This window comes from Chaetomium tenue (genome assembly GCF_020726465.1).
Source record: "Chaetomium tenue strain MPI-SDFR-AT-0079 chromosome Unknown F5144scaffold_2, whole genome shotgun sequence".
Lineage (NCBI taxonomy): Eukaryota > Fungi > Ascomycota > Sordariomycetes > Sordariales > Chaetomiaceae > Chaetomium > Chaetomium tenue.
This window is the reverse complement of record NW_027117330.1, coordinates 2009591-2037459: the sequence shown is the minus strand read 5'-3', so window position 1 is coordinate 2037459 and position 27869 is coordinate 2009591. Positions and strand designations below refer to the sequence as shown.

Genomic DNA, 27869 nt, shown 5'->3' with positions numbered 1-27869 from the left:
ATAAGCTCCTTCTCAGAAGAGGCACATATAACACACAGCCGCCCACATTCCACAAGTTCACTTCTTCTCACACTCAGCTCATCTCAGATCAAACACCAACACATCCATCCACCCCTCTACTATACACCCACCCTACTAGGTATCTGACCCAGAACAAACCCCAGAAAAACAACCATGGCCGTATCAAAGTCCTTCTACGCAATCGTAGCCGGCGTCGGCGCCGGCACGGGCCGCTCCGTCGCCTTGCGCTTCGCCCAGGCCTACCCTGTTGTGCTGCTGGCCCGCAACCCGGCGAACTACGAGGACATCGTCTCCGAGATCAAGCAGCAAGGCGGCGAGGCGCTGGGCATCAGTGCGGATACCTCGGACCAGGCAGCAATCACATCGGCGTTTGAGAAGATCAAGACCGAGTTTGAGGGGCGCGGGCTGGGGCTGGCTGCTGCTGTTTGTAAGTGTTCTGTTCTGGCTGGACGTTATGTGTGTGGGGGGTAGCCGACTGTGGTTCCCAAAAAGCGAAGTAGTGGGGTGCTGATATGTCTGGGGATTTAGACAATGTCGGCGGCGGCTTCGCAGTCAAGCCCTTCCTCGAGTTGACGGCATCCGACCTCGACGCCAGCCTCGACAGCAATGCGTATGTCTACACCACACACCTTTCCCACTCAAGCCCCCCAAACAAACACCCCCCACCTAACCCGACCCAACAGACACGGCCTCTTCCACTTCGCGCAAGCCACCCTCCCCTCCCTCCTCGCCTCGGTCCCGACCTCCCCACACCCGCCAACGCTCCTCGTGACGGGAGCGACGGCGTCGGTGCGGGGGTCGCCGCGGTTCGCGGCGTTCGCGGCGGGCAAGTTCGCGGGGCGGGCGCTGGGCCAGAGCCTAGCGCGCGAGTTCGGCCCGCGCGGCGTCCACGTGGCTCATGTGATTGTGGATGGTGTGATTGACATCCCGAGGACGAAGGGGTATAATGTGAATGAGGGCAAGGAGGATGGGAAGATTAGTCCGGATGCGGTGAGTTTTGTTCCCCTTTCTCTTTTTTTCTTCTGTTTAAGTTGCGGTATGAGTTTGGTTTTGGGGTTGCGAAAGTGGTGTGGCCGTTGCTGACCTGGCCTGTGGCCGAGATAGATTGCCGACAGCTACTGGCATTTGCATACGCAGCATCGCTCGAGCTTCACGCAGGAGCTAGATCTGAGACCGTATGTTGAGAAGTTTTAAGGGGTGGTAAGGGTAAGCCAACCTAGGAGCATGCGTTAGTGAGCTGGAACAGAACAAAACGGGATGCGTCTTCAAGAGCAATTGGGCGCAATGAACGAACGCTCGTGGTTGGTAGAGCATGCGGAGGGAGGGCTCGGGCTAGTTGAGCCCTGATATCGAGATATATTTGGTCGCCAATCCTATATAATCGATTCATCCAGCATGCGCCTGTGACCTTGGGAACTGCAACTTGTTGTAGCCTTGCTCGATCCGGGCACGCCTTCCTATGGGTCAATCTGAAATGTCCCATAGGGCAAGACGTCCGGAGCGGCGCGGCCGACGCCGGATGCCGGTGGAGGGGGAGCGCTCTGTGGGCTCGCTTCCCTCGTCCGGCCGCGCGGCGTCGTGGTTTGGTCGTTGTGTACAACGTTATTTCAAGTGTTGGGCACTTCTTCCGGCTCTGCCGCCTCCTCTGGCTCGCCGTTCGGCTCATTGCTCGGGGGTGGAAGGCCGTGCATAGCAGCAACCCGTTCCGCCTCTTTCCTCTCCCTGATCGCCTCAGTCTCCTGCCGTAGCCTCTCGAGATTCCACGCGCTGTCGTCTTCGTCCTCCGATTCGTCGTCGTCTTCTCCGCGCCAGTTGCCGCTCTCGAACATGGCACGACCGGTCGCCTCCTTGGCCTTCCGCAGTGCTTCCTCGGCCGCCTTCTTGTCCATACGCTCCTTCTTCCACTTGGCGAACGACTCGGGATTCACCGGCGTGAGGGTCCCCGTGAGCTTGTGCCTCTCCGACTCGAGGAACTCCTCGATGGTCAGCGTCTTGAGTGGCGACTTGTCCATCAGGGCCTTCTCTGCCGCCCTCTGCTCCTTCGTCTTGAGCACGAAACTAGGGGGTTGTTAGCTCATTCTACCATAAACACACGTCCTCCAATACGTACCCAGGTGGAAGAGCATGCTTGTACATGCATTTGTCGCCGCCATTGGGGCAAATCCAGAACCATCCGTATTTGCCGTCCTCGATGGCCTGGATGAAGAACTTGCACACCTTGTCCGTCGATGTGCGCTGGTTGCCCTTCTTGGACAGGACAACGGATCGGAGCTTCTCCTCGTCCCAGTCGGCCGATGTCTCCTGCTTCTTGGACTCCTCCTCCTCGGCTCTGGCATCCTGGTAAAGGTTGATCTTTTCGACCTTGCGCTCGACGTCGAGGTTGTGGGCAAACTTGCACTTCTTGCCCTTCTCGCAATTGCCCTTCTTGTAGAAAATGCAGACGACTGTCTTTGGGTCTACGCCAAAAGGCACCTTTTGAATCTGGGCGGGCTTGTTGAGGAGCGCATCTGTCTCCCGCTTGGCGTCCTCGGCCGCCTTCTTCTCGCGCTCCCGGGCGGCTTTCTCGGCTTCCTTGCGCTTCTGGGCAGCACCGCTGCTGGCTTCGAGTTGGGCAATCGTCTTTTTGGCCGCACCACCTTTCTTATTCTTCATGCCAAAGGTCTTGTCTTCGACCAATTTCTTGGCATCGACCTTCTTGCCGGCGCCCTTTTCGGCTTTTTTGGGAGCCATGGTGGGCTAAATTACAGATTTGGCGGGACGAGGGACGGTATCGTGGTATTGGCAGTGTTCGTGGACCTCGTCGAAGAAGGAAGTGGTTTGTCGGGTGGTGGTTGTCGAGTTTTTGCGCTGAAGGCAAACTCGCAGTTTCCAGGCGGGGATCCCCACGAAGAGTGTTGAGTGGAGAGTCTTGAATGGCCTCTAATCCCAGTTTGTGCCCCACGCTGCCGTCTTCCAGCCCTGACGTGTGAGCCTGCCTGCCAGTGAGGGTGTGAGGCGAATGGCGCCACGTGACCCACACCTGAACCCTGGCCCGGGGCCGGGGGTACCTCGAGTTGCCCAAGTGCGCCAAGCCATGGGCGGTACATTGCCTGCCGGATGTTTCGCGACACTCTGGAAAGCTGGCCAGATCCAAGCCACCCAAAGCGCGCCATTCTCGAGACGACACCGGCCACAGAACAGCAGTAGACGAGCGAGGTACGGCCCCCTGACTCTCACTCGGTTTTGCGCCATTTCGTAAAACTAATTGAATCTCCAGGAGTCAATTCTGCCCTTCAACCCTCAACTCTCTCGCGCTCCACCGGCCGGCGTCCACCCGTTTCCACCATGATCACAGACACAGAACTCTACCGCCTGGCCATTGTCCTCGGCTCGGCGGCGATGGTGCTTATCATTCTCTACCACTTTTTCGAAGTCAACTCTGGCGAGGAAGAGAGCAGCACATTGAAGTCAAAGAAGACAGCGCCGCAAACCACACCCGCGTCAACCAAAACGAAATAGACGGCATGTTGGAATTGGGTGTACGATACGACGATAGAGGGTACGACTCGTTTTCCAGTCCGAGACTTTGCACTGCCCAATTAGCGCATACCGGCACATAGGATCTTTGCGCACCGCTTGGGGTTGTCGATACGGCGAGCGGAGTCTGTGGTGCGACGCAGGAAAGACAATGTTCGTTAGGGCTGCGACGACATGGCAGGCCGGATGATGGAAGGTTTATATTCGGCAAACCGGCAGTTTGGGCGTCCTAGGGTTCTGCGCTGGTGCTGCATTGGTGATGGGCTCAATGAGTTTTTGCAAGCGAGCCAAGCTCCTGCCACAGGATATGGGTTGTCTCTATCCCATCCCGAGCCGATGCGGCCCGGTTTTCAAGACAAAGAGCTGGTGGTGGATGACACGGTTCCTCGATCAACCTGCTTCCAGAATAATAATTCCGTATTTTGTGAGGGTGACCCTTTTTCTTTTTGTAAGCAGCGCGTTTTGCGCATGGTTAGCCATTCGCAATCGCAATGACATGTCTATACATCTACTTCCGTAGGCAGCACGCCTTCCGATTGCAGATGATCATTCGTAATTGTTCTGCCGCCACGTACCCCTTGTGCTCGTTGCCGACATAGTACATAAAGGTATGCACGATGTGGTGAGTTGGCAGAGGCATCGCATCGTTTAGTCTGTTTGCTGGCAAACCAGGGTGCTCAATATGCAGCCCTAACCCTGGCTGTCTGGTAGGTACTTCCTCTGGTGTGGAGCTCATGGTTGTTCTGAGCTCTGGCGCCTTGTCCAAATGTGGTCGGTCATGTGATCCGCGCTTCGCCCCTTGGTCTGATCAGCTCGAGGTCAGGCTCTCAAGCCAAGTCTGCCCTCAAATTCTCGCGCGACTCGCTCCCGCTCCTCGTTGCTTCCCACTCTTACACACTTCATCAGCGACTCCATCGACCAGCGCATTTATCATCCTGCTCTCTTCCTTTGGGCTTGCATCACCTGTTGCTCGCCTGAATACTTCAGTCAACCGACAAAAAACAATCAGTCACTTCTCGTTTTTCTTTTGCTACCTAATTACGCCACGCGCGACTTGACGCGACGTGCACCAGCAAAGAAAGACCAAGCAATTCGGCCATCGCCCGATCAGCTTCTGCCATTCAACCACCCAGCGAAACTCATCGCCTTTTCGCATCGCGCATCTCTACTAGTTAGAAAGCCGCGCACGCCTCCCAATCATCTATCAAAACCGACATCTATCACGTTCCTCGCTCACGCTCACGATCGCAATCATGTCCGGCAAGCTCGACCAGACTCTTGATGAGATCCTCACCAGCCAACGGCGCAACCAGCAAGGCCGTCGCCGCTCCACTCGCCGCACAGCTGGCACCACCCGCCCTGCTCCCGCTGCTCCGGCCGGTGGCATTCAAAAGAGCACCAAGCCCGCTCGCGGCGCAAACAAGCCCACTCCCACTCGGGCCGGCGGCGTGACCGGCGAGAGCAAAATCATGGTCAGCAACCTTGTAAGTCGATTCCAAAAAAAAAAATATACACCAGGTCTGGGAGTAGGCAGCTAATGTTTCTCGCTAGCCCAAGGATGTTTCCGAGGCCCAAATTAAGGTATGTTATTACCAGCGAGGCCATTAAACGCTTCGAACTCTTTGTCGGCGCACATCTTGCGCGGCATATTCTATCAGCATCTTGTCCTCGTGGACAATAGGGTGGTTATTCCCTACAACCCCGACGCTTGAAAGCGACTGTCATGATGCCTCAGTTCCTTCCGATGCGCAGATCTGGCACCACCTGCTGCGTCATCATGGTGGCTATCAAGCCCCTGGAAGTTGAGCAAGCCCGCGTCTAGCTGCGACCTCATCATCGGGCAGCCTGGCAAGCTCCCGTGATTGAGAATCTGCGCGGACAATCAGGGCGATGGCGATATATCAGACAGAGCGCTCAGCTGGGTGTTATGGTCGCATCTCGCCTGGCTGGTCACTAGGTTGATGATCATGCGATTCAGCGAGCTTAGCAGTGAGCAAATAGCGCGGCTCTTGTTATCTCCCCTTCTTGGCCGGGCGGCGGCATGGAGGCGGAGTCTTACATGGCTGTGGCGGTCCTCGGAATCTCGGTCGTGCAGCGGGGGCGGGATAATCATCCCAGGTGTGGGTTACGTTTGCATGGCCGGACCACGTTCGCCCTGTCTCGAACGCGGAGTCGATCGAACGGTTTCAGCAGAGGTTGGAAGTGCCTTGCTCGCTTTCTGACCGGGGGAGGCTACGTTTGGGGGGCCGGCTCACTGCTCTGCTCGCTGGTTTGGTTGCCTATCCCTAGGACGCCTACACAACGGAACGACTCGATGATCTGTGGACCTATTTTCGGATACGGATGCTCGGACTCAAAATCTTAGTTGATGCTAACCAAGGATTCCCTTCGATAGGAGTACTTTGTACAATCAGTCGGCCAGGTCAAGAAGGTCGAGATCTCATACGGACCCGGTGGCGTCAGCCGTGGCATCGCGCACGTCTCGTTCCAACAGGCGGACGGCGCCAGCAAGGCTTTCTCCACCCTGAACGGTCTGCTCATCGACAGCAAGCCTGTCAAGGTAGGACTGATCCGCCCTAGTTAATATGTCAAAGTAGTGACTAACGCTCTCCTAGGTCGAGGTTGTCGTTGCCTCTGCGGACCTTATCCCGCAGCCCAAGTCACTCGCCCAGCGCATCGCACAACCCAAGGCCCAGCCCAAGTCCGCTGCGGCTGTGAAGAAGAACGCAACCGCTGGCAAGGGCAATGCCGCCGCCAGCAAGGGTGCCAAGAAGACAGCCCGGGGCGGCCGCAGCAATCGCGTGGCTAAGAAGACGGTCGAGGAGCTCGACTCGGAGATGGCAGATTACTTTGTCGGCGGCAGCACAGACAACAACGCCAATGCTGCTGCTCCCGCCGCCGCTGCTGGTGGTGACGCCGCGATGGAGGAGGATGTTCTTTAAGCTACGGCCTGGCTCTACTTCGTACTAATGCTATATCACGTGTTCTTCTTTTTCCTTTTCAATCTGTGCTAGAAGAATCAATTATTGAGAACTGTGTCGTTGCGCCCAAATGCTCAAATTGAAATGCCAACTTGGATGACCCATAACCCTCCTGTGTAACCTAATGTTGGGTGTATGTTATAGTTACTGTGTACTTCGTACATGTACCCAAGGGAGCACCGTATTGAGTTACAGGGGCCCAGAAACACCCTAGGTGCTAGCTGCTCAGCTCCCGGCAGCCTCACCCCACATCAGCCTCACAGCGCCCCTCACCTCCAAAATTTCAGAACCGAAACCCCCAAACAGGCCGAGCTGCCAAACAAAGCTTCTAACCCCACGAACAACCTAGGAAGGACCTGCATCGGCCACCTTTCCTAAACGCCCTTTACCAAACGAGGGATAATAATTTTTAACCTAGCATATATGGTGTGGGGGGCATAACGAAACTAAATTAAATAGAACGAACCCGAACAAAACAAGCGACAATGGCATCCAGCCAACACGTCCTCCTCTCCCCCGCCGAGCTTGCCTACCTGCACGCCTCGCTCTCGCTGGCCCCGCCTATCCGCCTAGATGGCCGCTCCCCGACCCAGTTTCGCCCGCTAGTTGCCGAGACGGGCATCCTACCCGGCACCAATGGCAGCGCAAGGATATGCTTCGCCGACGGCACCGAGGCGATTGTTGGTGTCAAGGCCGAGGTCGAGAGGACTGCACAACGACCTGGGGAGGATACTGTCTTTTTTGAGGAGGGCGGGGTGGGGACCGATGATGCCGACGAGGAAGGGGAGACGAGAGACGGCGTGGATAAGAGGAAGGGAGACGCCTCGTGGGTGGAGATGACGGTTGAGATCCCCGGGCTGAGAGATGACGATTCGGGGACCGCCTTCCTATCGGCCATGCTGAGCGAGGCGCTGCTTGCCGACGGGGAATTTGCGAAGCGGCTGTGGATCAACCGACGTTTTCACTGGAAGCTATATCTCGATGTACGTCCTGTCCTGTCTTGCACCACCCACCCTTCCCTACCTTACACCTTACTCCCACCAACTCCTAACGCGCTGACCACCATCCCCAGATCATCCTCATCTCCCCGCCGCTCTCCTACCCCCTCCCGCTCCTCTCCCTCACATCCCACCTCGCCCTCCTATCCACCCGCCTCCCGCGCCTCAAGTCCGAGGGCGACGAAGACCCCTTCTTCGACGACGACTGGGCCGCCGCCCCCCACCTCTACCCGCGCACCGCCGCCACCACAACCCGCCCCCCAATAACCCTCCTCGTCATGGCCGTCGGCAACAACATCATCTTCGACCCCTCCAAGGAAGAGCTCACCGTCGCCGACGTCGCCCTCGCCGTATCCGTCACCAGCGCCACCTCCCCCTCCACCCTCTCAAAGCCCCACACAACCGACGCCGAAGCAGCAGCAGCAGCAGAAACAGACCCCGAATCAGGGCGAAACCTCCGCCTGCTCTCCATCCGCACCATTGACCCGCCGTCGCGGCTCACGCCACCGGGGGTCGCCAACGCGGTCAATGCGGCCTATGGCGCTGCGGGGACGCAGAAGGCGACGCTAGAGGCGCAGACCGCGGCCGAGACCGAGGCTGTGGAGGGTGTGTGGAAGGCGCCGCGTGGGGGGGCGAAGAGGGCTGTGTTGGGGGCGCTGGTTCAGAAAGTGTTGGAGAGGGGGGGGGTTGTGGATGAGGTGCTGGATGCGTTGGAGGCGGTGGAGTTGGGGTGATTGATTGGGGTTGTTCGGGGAGATAGGTCAGGGGGGAGAGTGAGTGGGTGGATGGCACAGGGACTGTTGTCTTTGTCATGGTCATGATGCTTTTGTTTTTCCGTCCATCCATCCATCCATCCGCCCCGCCGTCCGTTTGCATCTACGCCGGCCTTTTAATGTATTGTACAATCCATCCCATGTATGGCTACAGAGTCGAGCTATCCAGCCCAATCAAAAGATACCCATCCACCCCTTCTTCGCCTTCGCCACCACCGCCTGCCTCTCCTCCTCCGACAACCGCCTCACCTCATGCTCCCCATCCTTCTTAACCCCACCACTCTCCGCAGCAGCAGCAGCACCAACCACCACCCCCTCCTCCCTACCACCGCCCTCCACCGCGACATCAGCAGCATCCGCAGGGCCATCATCCGACCGAATTCTCGCCATCGGCTGGTTAAACAGTCCCATCTCATCCGGCAGGCCGTGCGCCTTGCGGTAGGCGGCGCGCTTGGCCACGTCGTCGACGTTGCGCCGCCGCTTCTCGTTGATGCGCGCCGTCTTGTGCGCCTCGTGCAGCCGCACCACCTCGATCACCATGCGCGCCGACGCGAGCGGCTGCCGTAGGAAGTCGGACCGGGAGGGCAGCATGTCGGCGAAGGGGGAGGTTTTTTGGAAGGAGAGCGTGAAGGTGAAGATGGCGAGCGTGGTTAGGGTGCCCTGGTGGGAGGTGGTTAGTTGTGGGTGGGGGGGATAGTGGGTAGTGGGGGGGGAGGGATGAGGAGATAAACGACGTACGACGGTGATGACGACGTGGATCCAGCGGTTATGCAGGAACCGGTGGGCGATCGTGTGCTCTGGTGGTGCCATTCCCGGGTAGTCCTTCACGGCCTGCGCTGAAGCTTCTTCATAGCTGAGCTCGCCGCCGTAGTGGCGTGGCGGGGTATTCTTGGGGAGACGGGCGCCGTGGGAGGGGGGGTTAAAGCGTTCTGGCTTGGCGAGCACTCGCCCGCCGGTGGGGGGGTTAGGCTTGGTGCTGGCGAACCGGAGGAAGATGCGGCCCGGGGCGGAAGCGGAGGTCGGGGTCGGGCCTGCCCGGCGCCAGATCAGGCCGGACTGGGGGAGCAGGAAGCGGGGGATGGAGGCTGTTGCGGATGCCATGGTTGCTGTGTCTGCCTTTGCCTGGTTCGGGCGAGGTTCGGGCGAGATCCGCACGGGGGGTGGACAGCACCAGGCGGACGATAGACAATTGCAATTGGTAACCGGACCGGACCCTCGGCCTTCAGCTACGGAGCAGCGGACGTTGTGGTGCGGCTCAATTCGGGCACTTGGCGAGTGCTCAGAAAAATCGCGTGCGCCTGTTGCTGCAGGTCCCTCTTGCTATCCCGTTTTGGCTAGCGCTGTTCTCCCCTCCTCGGGGATGCCAGTGTCAAAAAGCAGGGAAGGGACAAGTCGGATGAGGTGCCGGTCATTCCCGAGTTTGCCCGGAGAGACTGACAAACTCTCAGAACCTGATTGGCACGCGTTACTAAAAAGTGGGCAGAGTTTTCAGACCCGCTGTGGCTCGCCTGGGTTGAAGCAGAGCTTGGCAGCGGTCATTGAAAGAAAAATCCGGTACGGCCCATGCCTATGGCGCAGCGCCAACTAACACCTCACCCTGAATTTTTTCTTGAACTCTTTCCTGCGTTTCTCACATCCAACCTCAGCTCACGATACCTGCTCTACTCCAGCTACACCGACCTTAACGCACTTTTAACTTTTAATACCAAACCATCAAAATGGCTGGCGGTATGTATACAATGCCTGTTACTCGCTTCCGCTCTCCCGATCTCGAATATGTCCGCTTGCCGCTGTGGCCGTAGGATGGCCACCTTCAGCCATTGGCACCCCATACACGACTGGGAGGCTCGCGGGATGGCTTGCCTCGTTCAGCCACACCTTGCACCTCGAAGTCTTGGGAGGGTTCGCCGCTGTCGCTTATAGGAGCCCAGGCTCCTCACCGGCCGTGACCCTGCGTCATTTCCCAGGCGCAAACCGAATCGCGAGCCACGGCTGCCAGGCCACTATACACAGCGGAACGGGCCGTTCGAGAACCACCAAAACACGTCTTTCCATCTATCCGGCAGGAACAGCTAGCTGACGAAACTCGCCATAGGTGACATCAAGAAGGGTGCTGGCCTCTTCAAGACGCGCTGCGCGCAGTGCCACACCGTTGAGAAGGACGGTGTCAACAAGATCGGCCCCGCGCTGCACGGCCTGTTCGGTCGCAAGACCGGCTCCGTCGAGGGCTACGCCTACACCGACGCCAACAAGCAGAAGGGCATCACCTGGGACGATGATACTCTGGTACGTTTGCTTTAGCATGCATAGCCCTAGACAAGACCCTGGTTTTGTTGCTAACACTCCCTCAGTTCGCCTACCTCGAGAACCCCAAGAAGTACATCCCGGGTACCAAGATGGCGTTCGGCGGCCTCAAGAAGGAGAAGGACAGGAACGACCTGATCGCGTATGTGCTCCTTTTCTACCCGGGTTATTTCCCACAGCATACTGACGTATACCTCGCAGCTACCTCAAGGATTCGACGAAATAGATCTCGCAATAACCGGGATTCGACGTCGTTGTATTACTAGCTACACCAATTCATCACAAAAAAGCGAATCCCCACCGCGGGATTGCCGGTTGCGGTTGCGAGGGAGACAGGGAGTTGGTCCGTTTTTGCTATGGCTTTTTTGCATTAGACGGGACGGCTCTTGTACAGCACTCACAACAGCCATTTATTACTTCTACTATTTTGTACCATAGAGAGACGACGACACTACAACTAGACGAGATGTCCTCGGGCGGCGCAGCCTGATTGATGAAGAATGATTCCCACTCCTTAAGACGCCTTTCAGTTCTGGTTTTGTGTGCAGCGGGTTGAGTTTGGGTGTGCAGGTGAATGAGTGCACTGGCTTTGAGACAGGAGACAGGCTAAATGCTTCAGTTGCCGAGATGCCGAATCCCGAGAAACCACCTCTTGTATACAGCAAAATTTCCGAGCAGTGACGACAAAACGAAGAACAAGGCAAAAAAGAGCATGCTTCCCCATTGATGAGATGCCGCGGAATTAGTTGGACTTGAACTGCGGTGCTTGACCACGGCCCCAAATTCCAGTATCGGGCCAGCGTCGTGGCCCCAGTTACAACTGGCCAAGTTGCTATGCCGCTCCTGACACGGAGAAGGCAGGCAATGGGTTGTATTTCTCGCAGTAGGATGCTATTACCGTGGTCACCGCTACCCCAGTCACCGGGGGTGACATCTCTTAGCCACAAACAATGAACGAAAACAGAAAACAAACATCAGGGGTGGCCGAGTAGGCAGATACACCAATAAATCAACAATATATCCCCGCCCCCCCTTTTAAACCCCCCCCTATGTCCATACCTACCCCCCAACTCTCAACCCTCAAGCATATACCTCCCCGCATCCTTCACACTCGGCTTAGTCTCGCGCAGCGCCCTCTCCCAGTCCGCCGCCGTGATCACCGGGTCGGCCGCCGCACCCGCCGCGCCGCCACCACCACCCGCCCGCTGCATCAGGTAGGCCCGCTCCAGACAGGCTTGCGCCGCCGCCTGCATCAGGTTGCCCAGGTCGGCGCCCGAGAAGCCCGTGCAGCGCATGTCGAGGGCGACCTTTTCGAGGTCTGCTTCGGGGGTGGTTGTGGTGGTTGTTGTGGTGGTGGTGGTGGGGAGGTCGGTCATGTCGACGTCGGTGCCGGCTGCTGTGGCGGCCTCGAGCTGGCGGCGCTCGGCGCGGGCCTTGGAGACGGTGTTGCGGAAGAGGGTGCGCAGGATGTCGACGCGGTCCGGGGCCGAAGGCAGGCCGACGTAGATGCTGGTGCCGAGGCGGCCCGGGCGGCGGATGGCCTCGTCGATGATGTCGGGCCGGTTGGTGGCGCCGATGACGTAGATGCCCGAGCGGTCGCCGACGCCGTCGAGCTCCGTGAGCAGCGTGTTGACGACGCGCGCGCTGGCGTCCGAGAGCGAGTCGTCGCGCCGCGGCACCAGCGCGTCCATCTCGTCGAAGAACAGGATGCAGGGGGCCGAGGATTTGGCCCGCGCGAATAGCTGCCGCACTGCTCGTTCTGACTCTCCTACGTATTTGTTGAGTAGTTCTGGGCCCTTGATGGAGATGAAGTTGGCCTTGGACTCGTTGGCCACTGCCTTGGCCACGAGCGTCTTGCCGCACCCTGGCGGGCCCCATAGTAGGATGCCCGCGGCCGGCTTGATGCCCACACGCGTAAAGAGCTCTGGGTTTTTGATGGGGCCGATGATAGACATCTCGAGCTTCTTGCGCACGTCGTCGAGCGCGCCCACGTGGGCCCACGTTGTGTCCGGGATGGTGCTGAAGCCCTCACGCTTGGAAGCGGGTTGGACGCGTGATACGGCCGACTTGAACTGGGCCATGGTGATGTGGCTCTCCTCCCAGGGCGCGCGGCGGTGGTCTTCGAGGAGGACCCAGTCGCGCTGCTTCTGCGAGGCCGCCGTGAGGTAGTCGGGGGCACCCAGCGCGCGGGCTTTGCGGAGGAGATCCTCGAGTTTGCCGCGGCAGCTGCCAGACACAGCGGCCTTGACGACGTATTGGAGGTCGCTGCCGACGTAGCCGGGAGTCAGTTTGGCCAGCTCCCTAAAGTCAACGTCGTCTGCGAGGCTGAGATCGCGGGTCAACGACCGGAGGATGTGTTCGCGTGCTTTCTCGTTTGGCATCCCCATGTCGATCTCGGAGCTGAAGCGGCGGCGGATGGCCGGGTCTAGAAAGTCGGGCCGGTTGGTAGCCGCTAGGACTACCACGTTCTTGCCTAGCGGGGTTTGTTGTTTGATGCGGTCCATGCCGTTCATGATCTCTGCCACGATACGACTCTCCATCCCCTTGTTTGCGCTCTCCCGCCTCCCTGCGATAGAATCGATCTCGTCGAAGAACACGAGGCAGGGTGCGAGGCGGATAGCCTCGTCGAACACGTCGCGGATGTTCTTCTCGGATTCACCCGATGTACCCCCGACGATGGACGGCCCAGACACCGGGATGAAGGCGGCGCCTACGCTCCCGGCGACGGCATGGGCGAGCGTCGTCTTTCCGCAGCCCGACGGCCCGTGGAGCAGGACCCCATTGTCGTAGCGGTAGCCCATCTTCTCGCAGGCCTCGCCGGCGCAGAGCGGAAACCACACCTCGTCCAACAACCTGTCGAGCGTATCGTCCACGCCAGCGATGTCTAGGATAGATACGCTTGATGGAGGGCTCCTGTCGACCTCCTTGGGACCACTCTTCCGCTTCTTGGGTCGCGGTTCCCCATTCGCTTGCCTGTCCCCAGTAGCGCCAGGAGTATCCATGCTAGGTGCTCTTCCAATAGCCTCGGGTGGTGGTGCGCTAGGCGTTGTAGCTGGTGTCGCGGCAGGTGTGATGGTAGAGTCTGTGCCGGCGCTCTTCTCGCTCTTTTCGTTGTTTGCGAAACCCCAGGCCTTGGCGATCTGGCGATTGATGATATTCTGGTCGCGTTCGGCCTTCGCCGCCTTTATCCTTTCTTGCTCTTGGGCCTCGAGAGCATCGTCCGAGTCTTCCTGCTCGTCCGCTTTTAACTGGTCTTTCCTTACCGCCAACACGCGCTCAATCGACTCTTCCAGTGTCTTCTTTTTCTGGCGGGCAAGGCTTGAGTTTGAGCGCTTAATACTGTCGTAGACCGATCCTACAGTGAGTCGGGGTTTCCGCCCGCTTTCACTCCCTTCTTCTTCTAGTTTGAGAATAATTTGGTAAACCTCACGGTCTAGCCCCAATCTCATGTTGCCTCCTTGCCGCCGTGACATGCCGTGTGTTGGTATCAATAAACAGAAGTGGAAAAAAAAAAAAGAAGAAAATTAAGTAAAATGCAGAAATAAATCAGGGAGAGCCGTTCAAGACGTCAGTATTGCCTAATCCCGACAAGTCAGTTGGGCTGTGGCCGAAATGCGCTTGCTTGTGTGATCCTGAATGAGCTCGGTTGGTGAAATGCAGGCAAAAAAAAAACTTGTGAATGAGCAATGAAGGGTACCGCTGCCGTACAGTGCCGCGGTGTCCATACAACCAACGGTATATACGACCATCCAACGTTCCCGACTTCCCCCAAGATACCCGCCTGGTTTAGTTCGAATTTAAGTTTGTAGTTTCATATTCACTGACTGAATCTGGTATAGGTATTCTCTTATCTCGTTACTCAAAGCTAACCGAGTTACTATGCGACAAGAATGGAACACAATATAGTTGCAATAGGCCGTGTTTCTTCTCGCACTGTGCCACAGCCAATCAGAAGGTGGGGGAATGAAACGAGATCGAGATGAGGGATGGAGATCAAAGATGGAGAGAGCTGGGGGAAGACAGGAAAAACTTAAAGGAGCGGGGGGGGGGGGGTTTGTAAGGGTTTGGAAATGATAGGAGTAAGAATCACGAAATACCTTAGGGATGTGCGAGAAGGAACGGAAACATGGAAGATTGGGAAAATGGCACCCAGCCCTAACCCTCGTCATCGATGAAATGTGTAAGTCGCCCTCCCAACTAGGAAACAACAACTTGGATGGCTTAAATCTTGTTGCAACATGGCCAACAAGCCGTCAATGGTCCCCCACCGATTCCCATCGACCCACCACCACACCAACTTCCCCAGCCATCAATAAATACTCCATCGCCCCCGCCGTAGCCCTGACCCTCGGATCCAACCTCGCCATCGGCCTCAACCCCTTTACCTTGTCATCCACCAATGCTCTCGCCGCCAGATTCAACTTAAACTCCAAACTCCCCTTCAAACGCGCCCGCTCCCACAGCCGGCCCAGTTCCAGTACCCACAAAACCGTCACGTACAGCGCCCACACGTCCGACTTGTGCGTCTGGCAGCATTTATGGAGGTGGTCTGGGTGCAGCTCCGGGGCCTGGTACGATCTCGCGCCGACGGCGTCGCCGTCGTCGGCCGCGATGATCGATTCGAGCTCGCACAGGCCGAAGTCGCCCAGCTGGAAGTGGTGCATGTCGGGGCCGGTGGTGTTGTAGAAGATGTTGTCGGGCTTGACGTCGCGGTGGACATACCCCAGCTTGGCCAGGTAGGCGAGCGCGGGGAGCATCTGGCGCAAGACTGAGTTGGCGAGTTCCGGCCTTCGCTCGGGGGGGTAGGTTTCGTTGAGGCTGGCGACGGTGCCCTCCATGAGGGACATGACGATCTCGACTCGGGGGCTGCCCCAGCCTTGGGAGTGGAATGATTGGATGATATGCGACTGGGATCAGGTGTTAGTCGCGGGACATAAAGGGTGTAGAGGTGTGAGGGGGATATGGGGACGCTTACATGATTGAGACTGGGAAGAATGTGGCCCTCGCCCCGGTAGGCAAGAGCCATCATAGTTTTATCGTTATCCCCCTGTTGAAGCAGGACCTTGACGGCGAAGACACGGCCGGTGCCCTTCTCACGAGCTTTGTACACTGTCCCAAACGTGCCACACCCGAGGTCGCCGACAAATTCGTATTCCATCCTGTTGACTCTAGTCAGGGGTCACGATACAAACTGCACACCAAAACGTCCCAAAACTTTCTGCCCAAAGGGCGGTTTATATAGTTAACCACCTGTTCCATCACCGCTCAAACCAAATTTCATAAACAAACATCTCGATATCTTTTTCAATCTTCCACACCTTACTGCACACCTCTGACTCACCAATCCCCAGCATTGAGAGACGTCACAGACTCAAAACTCAACCCGCCAAAGCCATCGATACGACGCATAGGTTCCTGCATTCAAGACACGCCCGAGTTGTTGTTCTCATATTCTCTCTGGTAACCGCTGGTCACCGACTGTAATATCGTCGTTCGCCGGCTCGCCATCCGTGGCATTCTCTTCGGCTATAGCAGGAACTACGGCAGGGCGCCCCTTTGTCCCCATTTCGTCCCCCCTTTCTTCGTCGGTTAACAATGCATTTTCTGATGAGTTTGGTCAGTTGATCAGATTGTTTTAGTTAACAAAGGAAGGATTTGTCTCCTAACATCTAGTCACCTTACTCTCTCTCGGTAAACGTAGTTGGAGCAGGTAAGGGCGAGGACCATATTCTACTATCCCCTAGTCACCGCATCAAATACAGTCAATCACAGCTTAATCCTTAGAGATGCTAGAATTTGCTCCATTCCCAAATTGTATAACCCACACGCTAAACTCTCCTCTTTCCGCTCCGATGTAAAAACGAATGACGCCCACCCACCTCCTCTCCCAACAAGGTGAGGAGCAATTTGACAACCCCCCAAAATAACAACGCCCTTTCCCTTTGACGCCCAGGTCCCAAAGGGAAGAATGATGTGAAGACGAACAGAACAACCAATGCAAGATACGCAGCCCGTTATATGCACCGCCCGCCACCGTCCAGGCAGCTAAGAATCCCATTCCGACCGTCCGTCCAAATTTGTACAATTTAGCCCCCAGTTGAACAAGCTGGCGGGTTTAGAAAGAAAAAGCAGCCACGGTAAAGCAAGGTGACATAACGCCCGAGCCAAGTAATAGACAGACAGAGATAGCGGGAATACACAAGGCCATATGACATACACTGATGAAAAAAGCCTCAAAGGAAGGAGGGGGTATGGTTAATCCTCCCAAGCCTTGATACGCTTTTTCAAGAACTCAAAGGAGGAAAAGAAGACGGCATTCACAGCACACGACCGGCCCATGGACACACCCAAACCGCGGTACATGTTACGCTGGAAAAATCGGATCTTGACGGGCTCGACCGTTTGGCCCTTAGAGTACATCAGGGAGTTGCGCTGATAGATTGATTTCGCCGAGTCGACTGGATCTGGATTGGGGAAGATTGATATTAATTAGATGGCTTGTACACTCAATATTGGGGTGGGGGGGGGGGGGGGGGGGGGGGGGGTGGCGTACAAATCAAAGCCCACGAGACGATACCACACAACCCTCCTGCGACCAGGACGGCGAGTGGGTTCGAATGGGTGCCATCACCCCCGAAGGTCGTCAGGAGCTGTTTGCTGCTTTCGTACGTCATGAAGTAGGTTGCAGTCCCGAGCGTGTCACGCACTACGGAATGGAGTTAATTTTCCTCCCTACCATGGTCGACAGAGAAAGGGGAAGGCTTACTGAGGTGTAACCTGAACCCCGTGTACAGCCCACCAACGCCCCGGTGCTTGATAATATTTCGGAGTGTCTTCAGCGTCCCTTTGTTCTGATAGCTCGCGGCGATCGCATGGCTCTCCGGCTTTGGGCAGTTCTTCTTGTCTGCCATCAGAACCGACACTTGGGCGCTGAGCTTGGTCAACTCGAAAGGGCCTGACCACGACAGTCAGTATCACAAACCCCGGTCGAGGTCCAATCCCAAGCTCCCCAGACTGAACTCACAGGCTATGACTGTTATGCAGGATCCGGCTGTCGCACCGGCCGCGCCAAACGTCGCCACGGTCCACATGTTCGGGTAGCTGCCCGTCGAGCTGACGTGCCCCATAACATCGACACCAAAATTGCGCTTGACCCAGTCGCAGTAGGCGTACTTTGAACGCTGATAAATGGAAAAGGAAACCGTCCGCACGAGCGTGATGCTGGCCATGGGCGCCGTGACGCCGCGGAAGAAACCCCGGAGCTTCTCCTGGTTGTAGGTGTGCTTGACGCAGTCCAGAAATCCGGCATACTGGTACGTTTGCATGCGTGTCTTGACGCTGTCGAGCGGAAACGTCGTCAGAGTGGATAGTACGCTGGAGGCCGAGGCGGCCACCTCAACGCGGTAGCGCTTGACCAGGCGCTGATAGCTCGAGACGGCATTGTTTCTGGGTGATGTTGACCCACTGGAGGCGGAGGAGGAACTGCGACTGAAGGCGGCCACCGCGGCCGCTGTCGCCAATCGGGGGTCTGGACAAATATCCTCATCATCGTTGGTGTCATCCCGTTTGCTCAAGTTCTCGTCATTCTTTTGTGGTTGCCGTGTCAATCCCTGCTGGCCATCGTGATGCTGTGAAGGGGACGAATAAGAAGGCATGGTGGGAGATAGAGGGCGACGTCCATAGGCTGGACCATTTTGTAAGAGAGGTGCGTGGCGGTGGCCGTCGTCGTCGTGGGTGGCGGTCTGAACCTCCGCAGGCATGCTATTTTCCTGGCTCTTCCCGTTGATATTTCTCGTTGGTTTGCTTCTTCCGTCGCTCCTCTCGTATCGTGTGTGTCGTGTTATCGCGTCTCGGCAGGGCACCTCTCACGTAGCAGCCGTTAGCCAACAGACAGTGGTCTCGGGGGCGTCCGAGACCAGAGTCATCAGCAGGACGGTCGCGAAAGGGCCTGGGCCAGCGGGTGAGGGTCCATAAGAACCCCCGCCGGGTTGGTGAAAGGGATGCCCCTTGTCGTTCTCTTGGGTCAATGGGCGGTCGGGTGCAGCATCAACGGTATTCGAAATAAAGGAGAAATGGGTGTAGGGTTGACGATGGAACTGAGGGAGAGGGGCAGGTGCAGGCGTCGATATGGATGCCCTGCCCGTGGCGGGTCGGGCGTCAATTGGCTGATCGGTGGACGGCGGGGTCTTCAACTTCGAGTCGACTAGGTTGTGTAACGGCGATTACAGCTCAACGAGTATGTGGTGGAGGAGGCGATGGTTGGCGGAGCTTCAATTGCGGGGTTGCGATACAAAGAAGCTGCCTTCCATGTGGTGTGGTCATGGATGGGAGTGCAGGTCGGAAAGCTCAGCTCTCTCTGCCACTAGCGAGTTGCAAACGCTGGAGATTCCGGGGCATTTTAGCGCGGGGCCCGACCTCGGTGACTTCCGTCACATGTCCCTTCACCAAATTCAAGCAAGGAAAGAGGAATTAAGAGCTGTGCTGTATCTACGTGTAGAAGCGGGGGACTGGGGAGAGATCGCCACACCACCGTTTGCCGCCGTTACGTTTATCGAGCGGTGGTTGGCATGCGGGCTAGACGACGATGGCTTCATGGCTGGTGAGCACTTGAGCAGGGGTAACGTCATTGCTGCACCATCGCTTGCCGAATTGAGGAGGGTGTCTGCAGCTAAGCGGAGCACCACCTACACCAGCGAGCCACCCGCTGCGGCCTGTGATTCTATCTCATCTGCACTTGGTTTTGAATCTATGCCGAGACGAACTGTCTGCATCAGAAGATAGCTCCTAATTTTGACAAAATGTATCCACCGATATTTATCTCAAATCCGCCGATGAGCAGGACATGATGCCACCGCGATCCCTTCCACCGGGCCACGGGGTGTGATAGCCGATACCCCATACTTCCCTGCACTTTGGCGCCAGTCTTCAAGCCAACTGCACATCTTGTAGATCTGCTGCGGGCGATCCGTAAGAGGGTCCTCAAATTTGGGGTAAGAGTCCCTCGATTCCTGAATTGCAGCCATTCGACCATTCGACCAGTCGCACTTTTTCGGAGTGAGTCCAGACTACAACCAGACCCTCATTGGGGAAGCCGAAATGCAATTCCAGTTCCGTTGTGAAACCCGCTGCTGTGCACCGCATCGGCTCGGCTCCCACCGGCATCAGCCGCAGGCACGGCCGAAGGGCTGCTGAAGCTCGGCAACTGCAACAACGGCCGCGAGGGCGAATCCCCTCGGTGGGGGCGCGGCATTGGGGTCGGTGGTTGGCACCCGTCAGCCGGCAGCCAGTCCGGCACGGCAGACAGTACCCGCGATGAGTTCTCAACAAAGCTTCTCAACGCAGACACAAGCCCATCGTGTCATTGAGCATGGCAACCGTACGTTCATAATGGTCGTACTGCGTTCCGCTGATGGGGTCATCCTGCCTTCTTCGAGACATCACATTAGCAACGCACATTTTTCAACAGCCACACCCCAAGAAAAGGGAAGCAAAAGACCAAGAAAAAAATGAAGAAAAAAAAAGACAAAAAAAAGGAAAATCAAACTCACTCCTTCACCTCCTTCCCGCCCTTCCTCGCCTTCTCCGCCCTCTCCTCCTCCATCTCCATCTTCCGCACCCTTAACCGCCACGGCATTTTCGAGCGCTCGTTCGCCCGCTCCCAGTGGACACGGCACAGGTTCTTGAGGATCTTGTGCTCGAGCCCGCGCTGCTGCGCCGCCGCGTTCATGAACCAGACCGTGTGGCGGACACGCTCCGTGTCCAGCGTGCCGTGCGGGTCGCGGAAGCCCGCGCGCAGCTGCTGCGTTATCGTCGTGCGTGAGGGTTGTGAGTATTGGACGGCCCGCAGGGTGGCGCGGAGCAGGCTGCGGTAGGCGTGGATGAGCTCTGGGGAGGCGGTCATCTCTATTTATTTTGTGGGTTTTTGTTGGTGGTGGGTGAGTGAGGTGTTGCGGTTCGTGTGAGTGGTGGTAGTTTTGATATGAGTTGATGGTGAGTTGGGTTTGAGTTGAGTGCAGTTGAGTGGAGATGTGATTCTGGGGCGTTTGACGGCTTGGTGCACGGGCCAATCAATGAACTCGGCGAGCGCATTTTACTCTTGCCCGTGGTCAAGAAGATGAGAAAACACTTTAGTTATCAGGTTGCTAGGTTGCGTAGTTGAGTAAAGCGTGTATTGCACGACCACAGAATTACGGTAAACGGGCCGGAATAGTGGCGGGGAAATCGAACTCTTGATTCAACCCCATTACGGCTCTGACAGAAACGACCGCATGCTACACACCCACTGGACTCCACCAGCAAACACTTCTAGATAGAATACCGAACCAAGAATCATTAGGTCCCAAGAGTAGAAAAGAGAAAGCATATCCCAGAATACCCTGCCATCCTAGCGGCAGTCACACGCATCCGCGCCATCTATATGCACCGCGCGATACCCAAGCCCAGGAACCACCCACCCATCCAACGAGTCTACTGTGTAGCTAGTCCCCATTGGTCCTCTAAGCCGCACCCGTCTAGTTCTCCCGCTGGTCAACAGCCGCATACGCCCCACCGCTCCCCTCACCACTCCCTCCCCGTCCAATCATCCTCGAAAACCACCCGCCTACCCCCCCGGAACCACCACCACCACCACCCTGGCTGGGCTTAATATCTGCCTCCACATCAACAGGCGGCTCAATGTCAAGCCCCGGGATTGCCGCGCTGGCAGCGTGCCTGCCCAGCGGCGATCTATTTCTCGCGGCATCGAGCCCCGTAATGGGCGACGCAGGCCGTAGGAGGGCGTCCGATTCGGCGTGAATGGCCGGGGTGCCCGCGGCCGGGGTGTTGAAGGCGCGTGTCGAGTCACCGAAGAGGACGTCCATGTCTTCGAGGCGGACGCCGCACGTTTCGGGGTAGAGGAAGTACACTGGGTCGGGGGGTTAGACAGGGCATCGCGTGAGGAACAAAAGGGGGGGGTGGGGGACATACCAACTACGAAGCTGACGGCGCAGAAGAAGGCGTGCACGAGGTACAACCGCCAGGCAATCAATTCCTGCAAGATAGGCGTCATCTCACCCACGAGAAAGTTGAAGGCCCAGTTCGTGGCTGTCGATAGACTGGCACCCTTGGAGCGGATCTTGAGAGGCAGGATCTCGGGCGGGTAGAGCCACGGGATAGGTCCCCACGAGTATCCAAACGCCGCGTTGTAGATGACTACGAGAATGACGACCAGCTTCGGCGTGGCGGGGATGTCGAGATACTGCACGTATGAGATCAACGACAGCGAAATCGTCATAGCAATAGCGCCCGAGAGTAAAATCGGCCGCCGGCCCCAGCGGTCCACGATATACCACGGTGGGATGGTCGACAGAACATAGGTGATACCGTTGATACCAGCCATCAACACGGCGGCATGCCCGATCCACCCGGCTCGCTCAAAAAGGTAAGGCGCGTAGTACGAAATGACGTTGATGCCGTTCAGCTGGGCTAGCGCCTGCGCCGACATGGCGATGAACACGCGGCGTCCGTACCGCTTGAACATTTCGCCGTAGGTGCGCTCGCCCTCTTGGCGCTGCATGAGGACGTTCATCTTGATGTCGCGGAACTCGTCGCGGGCACGAGGGTTGTGGATGTCGCCACCACCGTAGAGGTTTGCAATGACGACGATGCCCTCCTCGTCATGGTCGTTGTCCAGCAGCCATCTGCGAATCGATTAGCATATGGAAAGGGCCGCAAGGGGCAAAACGACGTACCTGGGTGACTCGACAATGATCAGGCTCCCCAAGCCGAGCAGGCCGCCCATAACGCACTGCATCAACAGAGGCACACGCCAGGACAGGTCACTCTTGATGTACATGCAAAAATAGTCAACCCAAACCGAGGTGGCGTAGCCAATGATGTTCCCGGTGAACTCAATGCACGCGAGCTGACCCCGATTGTGAGGAGGCGAGATCTCGGACTGGTAGACCGGCACGATGGTCGACAGCATACCAACGCCGAGACCAGCCAGCACTCTGCCCGTCATCATCATGGCCATGTTCACCGCAAAACTTTGCATGGCGCCGCCGACGAAGAAGACGCAAGACCCGTAGAAAATGGTCTTCCGCCGCCCGATGATGTCACCGACCCGGCCAACCACAAGGGAAGATATGAAGGCGCCGACTTCGAGGATCGCGACCATGGTCGCGATCTGCACCGGGGTCGGGTCATGAAAATACGCTTTAAAATACTCGCCGCTAGAAGGGACGTGTTAACAGGTGGTACTGGTAGCGACGGGGAAGGGGCCAAGCTTACATGATGATGCCTGACATGACACCTTGGTCGTATCCAAAAAGGAAGACACCTAATGATACAAAAATCGAAGTAAAATACCTATGGCAAGTGTCAGCACGCACACATGTGTCAAGTCGCTAGGCTGCCGGGCTGGGATTAACTGACAGCAACGGCTTGCCCGTCAGGCCGTGGATCGAACTGGACCCGCCCGTCATGATTGCGGCTAGTAGGCGTTCTGCCCTGGATGCCTTGCGGTTGCCGATGTTTGGAATTTGGATGGCCTCTTTGTCGATGACGCCAGCGTGCCGAGACGTTGACCGGCTGCTCCCGGAGGACAGCGGCTCTTTGTAACGAACCCGTTTCGAGTGGCGGTTATGGTGTTTCTTCTTCAAGACGCCCGCGAGGGTATCGTCGCCGTCGAGGGTCTCTGTCACCCGCCGGCGCAGAGGATCTTCGTCGTCGAGCTGCTCGGCGATGTCGCCCGTGTCTGTCCACGAACTGTCGTCTTCTTCCGACTCAGATGAGTAGCCGGGATAATCGACGGGGTGGCCGCGGCCGTGGGGTGCAAGCAGTGAGGACGCCTGCTCCCGATTGCGTTGAAGGTCTGATCGCTCGCCGTGGGCGGGAAGTGTGCGGAGGGGAATGTTGGAGGGAAGCCTGGTGGGATTGGAGGAGGGAATCTTGAAGGTAATGGGGCTGTTCGGCAGCAGCCCGCGTCCGCGTGGAGTGCAGATGCACAATGATGGTGGGGGAAGTCGGGGGGTGTTGTCCGAGCTTAACGGGATCCGCTGGTGAGGGACTCATCGGTCAGCTGTCACGAGGGTTGCCGCAAAGAGGATATGTCGGGTCTCCGGGTCTCGGGGTCACGGCGGCGGTGCAGAAGAATGGTTGGAGATGGCAGCAGTTGGCGAACAGAGGGACCGCGCCGTCCGCTGGAACACTCGCTAGCGGCGCGGCACCCCCATGACTGCCAAGCCGCTAACCCACCATACAGGGGAGAACCCCTGTTCACAGCCAACTTTCTGAGCCTTCTGTTCCTCCTGCTGCCTCCCACGGCTTGCCAAGTATGCCCTCTGGGCGCACATCACTGCAAATCACTACGAAATCTCGGCAAGGCGGCACCGCAATCCTCGACCCTTTGCTTCTGAGCGGTTAAACTGCGGTTTTGTCTCACCCCTTTCAGGGTCCACGGGACGGCTGAGAGCGTCACGCGGAATGTGCAGTGGGATTCGCCTCTGGAGGGCACTTTCGTCATCTGGCAATCTGGGCAAGAACCTCAGCCTGGCGACCCAGAAAATATCAGGCTGACGGTCCAGATGAGGAGGGGCAAATGGGGTCAAATGGGATGGGGTTAAAACTCCGCACAAATGGAGTGAAACAAACCGTTGCGCACGAGCACGACTTCTTTTCCCCGAAGCGGGGCTCTGAAGGGATTTGACGAAATTAAATCTCAGTTCCCCAGCAGCCCGGGCGAGTCCATCGTGCGGCCTTCGTGGTGGCGTTCACGGCCAGGCAATATCCCAGCTTCTTCGACTGTTTTGAGATTCGCGAGATCTAACGGAATCAACCGCCACCGCCTTCGAGATTTTCTCGGTTTCTGATGTTGTCAGCGATCAGCCAACAGCCTGGCCGGGACCAGCCGTGCCGCCATAGGTCGCCGGGTCCATGCCGAATCTCACGACCAACTGCCCGGTCAGATTATGGCCCAAAACGCAGTGTGTAGTTATGGCTCCCGGGCGGCGAATACGTGACATGGTTAGGGGGGGCTCAAGCGTGGGCTCAGAGCAGAGTTATCGCCCCTCTTCTCGCCGAGGCCATCCGGGGCGACAACGGCTTACAAGGCCCTCCCGGAGCGGAAGTCTCGCGCATGAATCGCCGGGCGGCGCAGGCTGGGCACCGTGGGGCCGGATCCGCTGATAGTGGGACACACGGGAGCCCGCGGTGCTGCCGCCTCTGCCTTCCGGGTACATCCACACAATGCATACAATGCATACAATGTCAAAGTGTTTATGTACACGCACAGTCAGTGGCTCGGGATATTTAAATCTCGCAACACCTGGGACAATAGAAATAATTATTAATGATCGAACTTCCCATATGGCTATTTCGGTTGCTAGCATCTGTCGAGGATGCGAATCTGAGACTCGAGAGCGCCATTGGACCAAACAATGCCCTTGGGAAAACCCAATCTCGGATAGGCGCATGGACTGACTTGCATGGCCCTTGGTTGGGATATTGAAGGGAAGGCCATGCACCAACCTTTGGGATGGCCCACAACGACGGGCCGGCGCCACAGGCCAACCAGTTCCAGCTTACCAGTCCTTCAAATGTGGCTTGGACAAAGACGTGTTTCGGAGCGTCGTCATCGGCCTCTTTTTCAGCATCCAACTCATCATGCATACACGATGCACGACCCCAGGTTCCAATCCATCATACTGCCATAGTTACTGTGAAGACGAAAGTCGTGGAAAGTCGTTTTCGGGCTATCCTCCGGGCTGCTAGCCCAATCTCTTTGAGCCACCAATTGCAGTGACAGGAACCGCCTGTTTTCATCATCCCTTCCAAGGTTTCAATGGCAAGAAACAGAGGGACGCATTTAAGACTAAGGACATCCCTGTCGCCACACCCCGCCGACCTGCGCCATCCCGTCAGCAGCATAGCCAACAGACATTGCGAAGCGCTGCATATATATAGATTTTCCCAACGAAGTGCATGTGGACACACCGGCGCCAAACGCCATCGTCTGGAATGCATCTGTCTCTGAGATCGCGAATTCCCGGTTCGAGGGCAAGAAACCGTTCCATGCTACCGTTCCAGCCAAGTGAATCAAAGCTGGTTGGATCGAGTCTCATTCATCTCGCCAAGTGGCTGGGCCTTGTCCCTGGATAGGAAAGTGCCCAAAACCTCCATCCAATCGCGAGTTCGGGATCCTTGTGTGGGCCGGTCTCCGTGCCACGACAAACGGGGCGCGCCATCTTGCGTTCCTGCCGAGTTCCCCAGCCTGCGACCGGGGCATTGAGTTTTATATTGCGGAGCTGTGACCAAAACCCAGCCGGGCCCTGCGCTTCGCTCTCAGTCCGGTCACCACAGCAATCATCCCGCAACAGCGCGGTCGCCCGCCCGAAGAACGAGCCGAAAACCCCTCTGACGCCCTCTCCGAAGCTGCCATTGCATGCGCGAATAGAATCACGGAGCCATTGGACAACATTGTATGAGATAAAAGAGGAGGATTTCGCATTTGCAGAGAAGCAGGCTAGTTGTTGGGGACTCGGGTCATCAGCTGCACAAGGCTTGGGTTCAATTCAGGTCCCCACCGCCATCCACCGCCAACCACCGCATATCCCGGCCAACGCTTCGTGCGCGCATTCGAATGGTCGGTGAGAGACGAGGCGGGCGAGGAAGGACAGGAACACAACAAATTTTCAGCTATACACAAACAAACGGTGTTCCATTGTGCATTTAATTGATTTCGCCCAAGCAAAAAAGAACACGCCCCCGTCGCATCACGGCCGCGACGCTCCAACAGATCACAGACCACATAGCACGGCCGGGGTCTCACATTCCACAATGGGTTCAACAAAGTTTGGCAATTTCAATGTGAGCGACAAACGGGCCATGGGTGGAAAAAGTGCACATAACTAACCATGTCACCACATAGGAATTCTGTCGCGATGCTACGCTCCCCATCTGCAATGTGAGTGTGATTCAAAGAAAAAGTTTTCATCGCTTGAGGGACATCTGCTCACCTCTGTCTCTGCAGCTTTTGTCACCCACAGACAACCAGTCAGGGCCATGGGACGGCGAGTGCACGTTGAAGGGCATCCCTTTGTCCGATGAACGGCAGCTGGGCAATCTTGGTTAGTGATACTCCTCCACAACCCCCCTCCTATGCCTAGCAACTGACACTTTCCAGGGTCCATAATACTGTGCGGAATTGCAATCGTCATCAGTGTCTTGCTATTGCTTCGCTCAGAAAGGAAACGGGCAGCTGTCGGGCGGAGGTAAGTCGGCCTGGTTATTCATCTGATCTCCTTGTAACTTATGTGCTAACCATTGTGGCAGAGAAATGCAAGCGTTCCTCATAGGATATATACTGATCTCAATATGTGAAATTTTCTCAGTCGGGGATTTCCCTTTGGATAACAAAGTGCGATTGGTGAGTAAACACCCAATTGTCCAAGGCGTTCCTAATCTCACCGATTTTACAGGCATTTAGCGCCATTCATATCGGCGCCATTGCGGCGACCACATGGATCCTCTTCCTCAATGGCATTGTTGGATACCAGCTGATGGATGACGGGACTCCATTTTCCCTCGGCCTCCTCCTCGGCTCCTCTCTCCTGTTCCTCATCGGCGTCGGCTACATCGCCCTCGACACCGGGTTCTCCTTTACCGGGTATTGGGACTCAAGCGAAGCCGGCGTTAACAGGCACCTCGCCCTCTATGTGCTGTACCTCCTCTTGCCGCTCCTTTGGATCGTTCTCTACTTCGTGCTAGAGACGGTGCTTGTGTTGAGGGTGCTGGGCGAGACGCGGCCCATGATGTTCCTTGTCTCAGCAGCGATCGCCTTCGCCGCGGGTCAGGTCTTCGACTTCGTGGTCAGCCCGTACATTTGCAACGGCACATCCGGCGCGATCGACGGCGCCCTCTTTGAGACCCTGTTTACGCTAGTGGCTGTGGTTCTGGTTTGGCTTTTCTGGTCCAGCATCACCGAGGACGACTGGCCGGTGGACCCGGGCAACCCCTACCCTTAAAACACGGCCCATCGAGATCGAGATACCCGCGTCCTTATTGACGCACCACACGGCAGGCAGGCAACAAGGAGCATTGGAGTTTGGGGGTTGGGATTTCACGACACTCTTTTTTTTTGTTGATACCTTTTTGGGGGCGGTTATTTTTGCTAGGCGGAATGTCGGCGTCCAGCGCGAATCGAGTGCGAAATCGAAGAAAACAGAAAAACGAAAAACGAAAAAGACAACAAACCGGAAATACGGGGGCAGAAGCATACCGAATAATACACGGTGCGA

General features: G+C 56.9%; 11 protein-coding genes across 11 annotated transcripts; 5 read left to right on the top strand and 6 right to left on the bottom strand.

Annotated features, from left to right (window-relative positions):
• The first annotated feature begins 207 nt into the window (after nt 1-207).
• F5144DRAFT_561646 (uncharacterized protein) lies at nt 208-1406 on the top strand. The gene is made up of 3 exons (XM_066788270.1): nt 208-631; nt 705-1011; nt 1126-1406. Exons 1-3 carry the CDS (start codon nt 534-536, stop codon nt 1213-1215), a joined length of 495 nt encoding a protein of 164 aa, XP_066646346.1. The 5' UTR covers nt 208-533; the 3' UTR covers nt 1216-1406.
• On the bottom strand, nt 1407-2950 carry F5144DRAFT_609712 (uncharacterized protein). Its single transcript, XM_066791637.1, has 2 exons — nt 2132-2950; nt 1407-2079 (listed from the first exon to the last, which is right to left on the bottom strand). Exons 1-2 carry the CDS (start codon nt 2749-2751, stop codon nt 1629-1631), a joined length of 1071 nt encoding a protein of 356 aa, XP_066646345.1. The 5' UTR covers nt 2752-2950; the 3' UTR covers nt 1407-1628.
• Nucleotides 2951-4382: 1432 nt separating this feature from the next.
• F5144DRAFT_561641 (uncharacterized protein) lies at nt 4383-6582 on the top strand. Its single transcript, XM_066788269.1, has 4 exons — nt 4383-5021; nt 5089-5118; nt 5933-6097; nt 6153-6582. Exons 1-4 carry the CDS (start codon nt 4791-4793, stop codon nt 6477-6479), a joined length of 753 nt encoding a protein of 250 aa, XP_066646344.1. The 5' UTR covers nt 4383-4790; the 3' UTR covers nt 6480-6582.
• A 181-nt stretch (nt 6583-6763) lies between these two features.
• F5144DRAFT_609710 (ribosomal protein S5 domain 2-type protein) lies at nt 6764-8250 on the top strand (the record flags this gene model as incomplete). The annotated part of the gene is made up of 2 exons (XM_066791636.1): nt 6764-7501; nt 7591-8250. The coding sequence occupies exons 1-2, from the start codon at nt 7004-7006 to the stop codon at nt 8248-8250; spliced, it is 1158 nt and encodes a 385-aa protein (XP_066646343.1). The 5' UTR covers nt 6764-7003.
• On the bottom strand, nt 8222-9746 carry F5144DRAFT_561638 (uncharacterized protein). Its single transcript, XM_066788268.1, has 2 exons — nt 9028-9746; nt 8222-8949 (listed from the first exon to the last, which is right to left on the bottom strand). Exons 1-2 carry the CDS (start codon nt 9388-9390, stop codon nt 8464-8466), a joined length of 849 nt encoding a protein of 282 aa, XP_066646342.1. The 5' UTR covers nt 9391-9746; the 3' UTR covers nt 8222-8463.
• Nucleotides 9747-10377: 631 nt separating this feature from the next.
• F5144DRAFT_483145 (cytochrome c-like domain-containing protein) lies at nt 10378-10859 on the top strand (the record flags this gene model as incomplete). The annotated part of the gene is made up of 2 exons (XM_066785377.1): nt 10378-10575; nt 10641-10859. Coding segments are annotated over 2 exons (417 nt in total), but the record flags the coding sequence as incomplete, so codon positions are not given.
• Nucleotides 10860-11657: 798 nt separating this feature from the next.
• F5144DRAFT_561633 (P-loop containing nucleoside triphosphate hydrolase protein) lies at nt 11658-14368 on the bottom strand. Its single transcript, XM_066788267.1, has one exon. The coding sequence runs from the start codon at nt 14064-14066 to the stop codon at nt 11667-11669; it is 2400 nt and encodes a 799-aa protein (XP_066646340.1). The 5' UTR covers nt 14067-14368; the 3' UTR covers nt 11658-11666.
• Nucleotides 14369-14586: 218 nt separating this feature from the next.
• F5144DRAFT_618476 (kinase-like domain-containing protein) lies at nt 14587-15733 on the bottom strand (the record flags this gene model as incomplete). Its single annotated transcript, XM_066791921.1, has 3 exons — nt 15569-15733; nt 15094-15500; nt 14587-14602 (listed from the first exon to the last, which is right to left on the bottom strand). The coding sequence occupies exons 1-3, from the start codon at nt 15620-15622 to the stop codon at nt 14587-14589; spliced, it is 477 nt and encodes a 158-aa protein (XP_066646339.1). The 5' UTR covers nt 15623-15733.
• Nucleotides 15734-16848: 1115 nt separating this feature from the next.
• F5144DRAFT_484664 (mitochondrial carrier domain-containing protein) lies at nt 16849-18248 on the bottom strand (the record flags this gene model as incomplete). The annotated part of the gene is made up of 4 exons (XM_066785458.1): nt 16849-17057; nt 17147-17299; nt 17360-17548; nt 17618-18248. 4 exons carry the CDS (start codon nt 18246-18248, stop codon nt 16849-16851), a joined length of 1182 nt encoding a protein of 393 aa, XP_066646338.1.
• Nucleotides 18249-19926: 1678 nt separating this feature from the next.
• On the bottom strand, nt 19927-23927 carry F5144DRAFT_544918 (uncharacterized protein; the record flags this gene model as incomplete). The annotated part of the gene is made up of 9 exons (XM_066787328.1): nt 19927-20020; nt 20142-20478; nt 20688-20718; nt 21198-21496; nt 21559-22271; nt 22323-22805; nt 22864-22941; nt 23008-23538; nt 23830-23927. 9 exons carry the CDS (start codon nt 23925-23927, stop codon nt 19927-19929), a joined length of 2664 nt encoding a protein of 887 aa, XP_066646337.1.
• A 2482-nt stretch (nt 23928-26409) lies between these two features.
• F5144DRAFT_482569 (chitin synthase III catalytic subunit) lies at nt 26410-27596 on the top strand (the record flags this gene model as incomplete). The annotated part of the gene is made up of 6 exons (XM_066785343.1): nt 26410-26439; nt 26501-26536; nt 26627-26699; nt 26756-26843; nt 26905-26998; nt 27051-27596. 6 exons carry the CDS (start codon nt 26410-26412, stop codon nt 27594-27596), a joined length of 867 nt encoding a protein of 288 aa, XP_066646336.1.
• Between the last annotated feature and the right edge of the window lie 273 nt (nt 27597-27869).

Excerpts from the sequence above, each read along its gene's own strand:
- F5144DRAFT_561633 (XM_066788267.1), bottom strand. The coding sequence starts at position 14,066 with ATGTCACGGCGGCAAGGAGGCAACATGAGATTGGGGCTAGACCGTGAG.
- F5144DRAFT_561646 (XM_066788270.1), top strand. The coding sequence starts at position 534 with ATGTCTGGGGATTTAGACAATGTCGGCGGCGGCTTCGCAGTCAAGCCC. Across the intron at positions 632-704 it reads GCCAGCCTCGACAGCAATGC|ACACGGCCTCTTCCACTTCG; the intron begins GTATGTCTACAC and ends CCGACCCAACAG. Across the intron at positions 1,012-1,125 it reads GGAAGATTAGTCCGGATGCG|ATTGCCGACAGCTACTGGCA; the intron begins GTGAGTTTTGTT and ends TGGCCGAGATAG.
- F5144DRAFT_561641 (XM_066788269.1), top strand. The coding sequence starts at position 4,791 with ATGTCCGGCAAGCTCGACCAGACTCTTGATGAGATCCTCACCAGCCAA. Across the intron at positions 5,119-5,932 it reads TTTCCGAGGCCCAAATTAAG|GAGTACTTTGTACAATCAGT; the intron begins GTATGTTATTAC and ends TCCCTTCGATAG. Across the intron at positions 6,098-6,152 it reads TCGACAGCAAGCCTGTCAAG|GTCGAGGTTGTCGTTGCCTC; the intron begins GTAGGACTGATC and ends ACGCTCTCCTAG.
- F5144DRAFT_561638 (XM_066788268.1), bottom strand. The coding sequence starts at position 9,390 with ATGGCATCCGCAACAGCCTCCATCCCCCGCTTCCTGCTCCCCCAGTCC. Across the intron at positions 8,950-9,027 it reads TCCACGTCGTCATCACCGTC|GGCACCCTAACCACGCTCGC; the intron begins GTACGTCGTTTA and ends ACCTCCCACCAG.
- F5144DRAFT_609712 (XM_066791637.1), bottom strand. The coding sequence starts at position 2,751 with ATGGCTCCCAAAAAAGCCGAAAAGGGCGCCGGCAAGAAGGTCGATGCC. Across the intron at positions 2,080-2,131 it reads AAGCATGCTCTTCCACCTGG|TTTCGTGCTCAAGACGAAGG; the intron begins GTACGTATTGGA and ends ACAACCCCCTAG.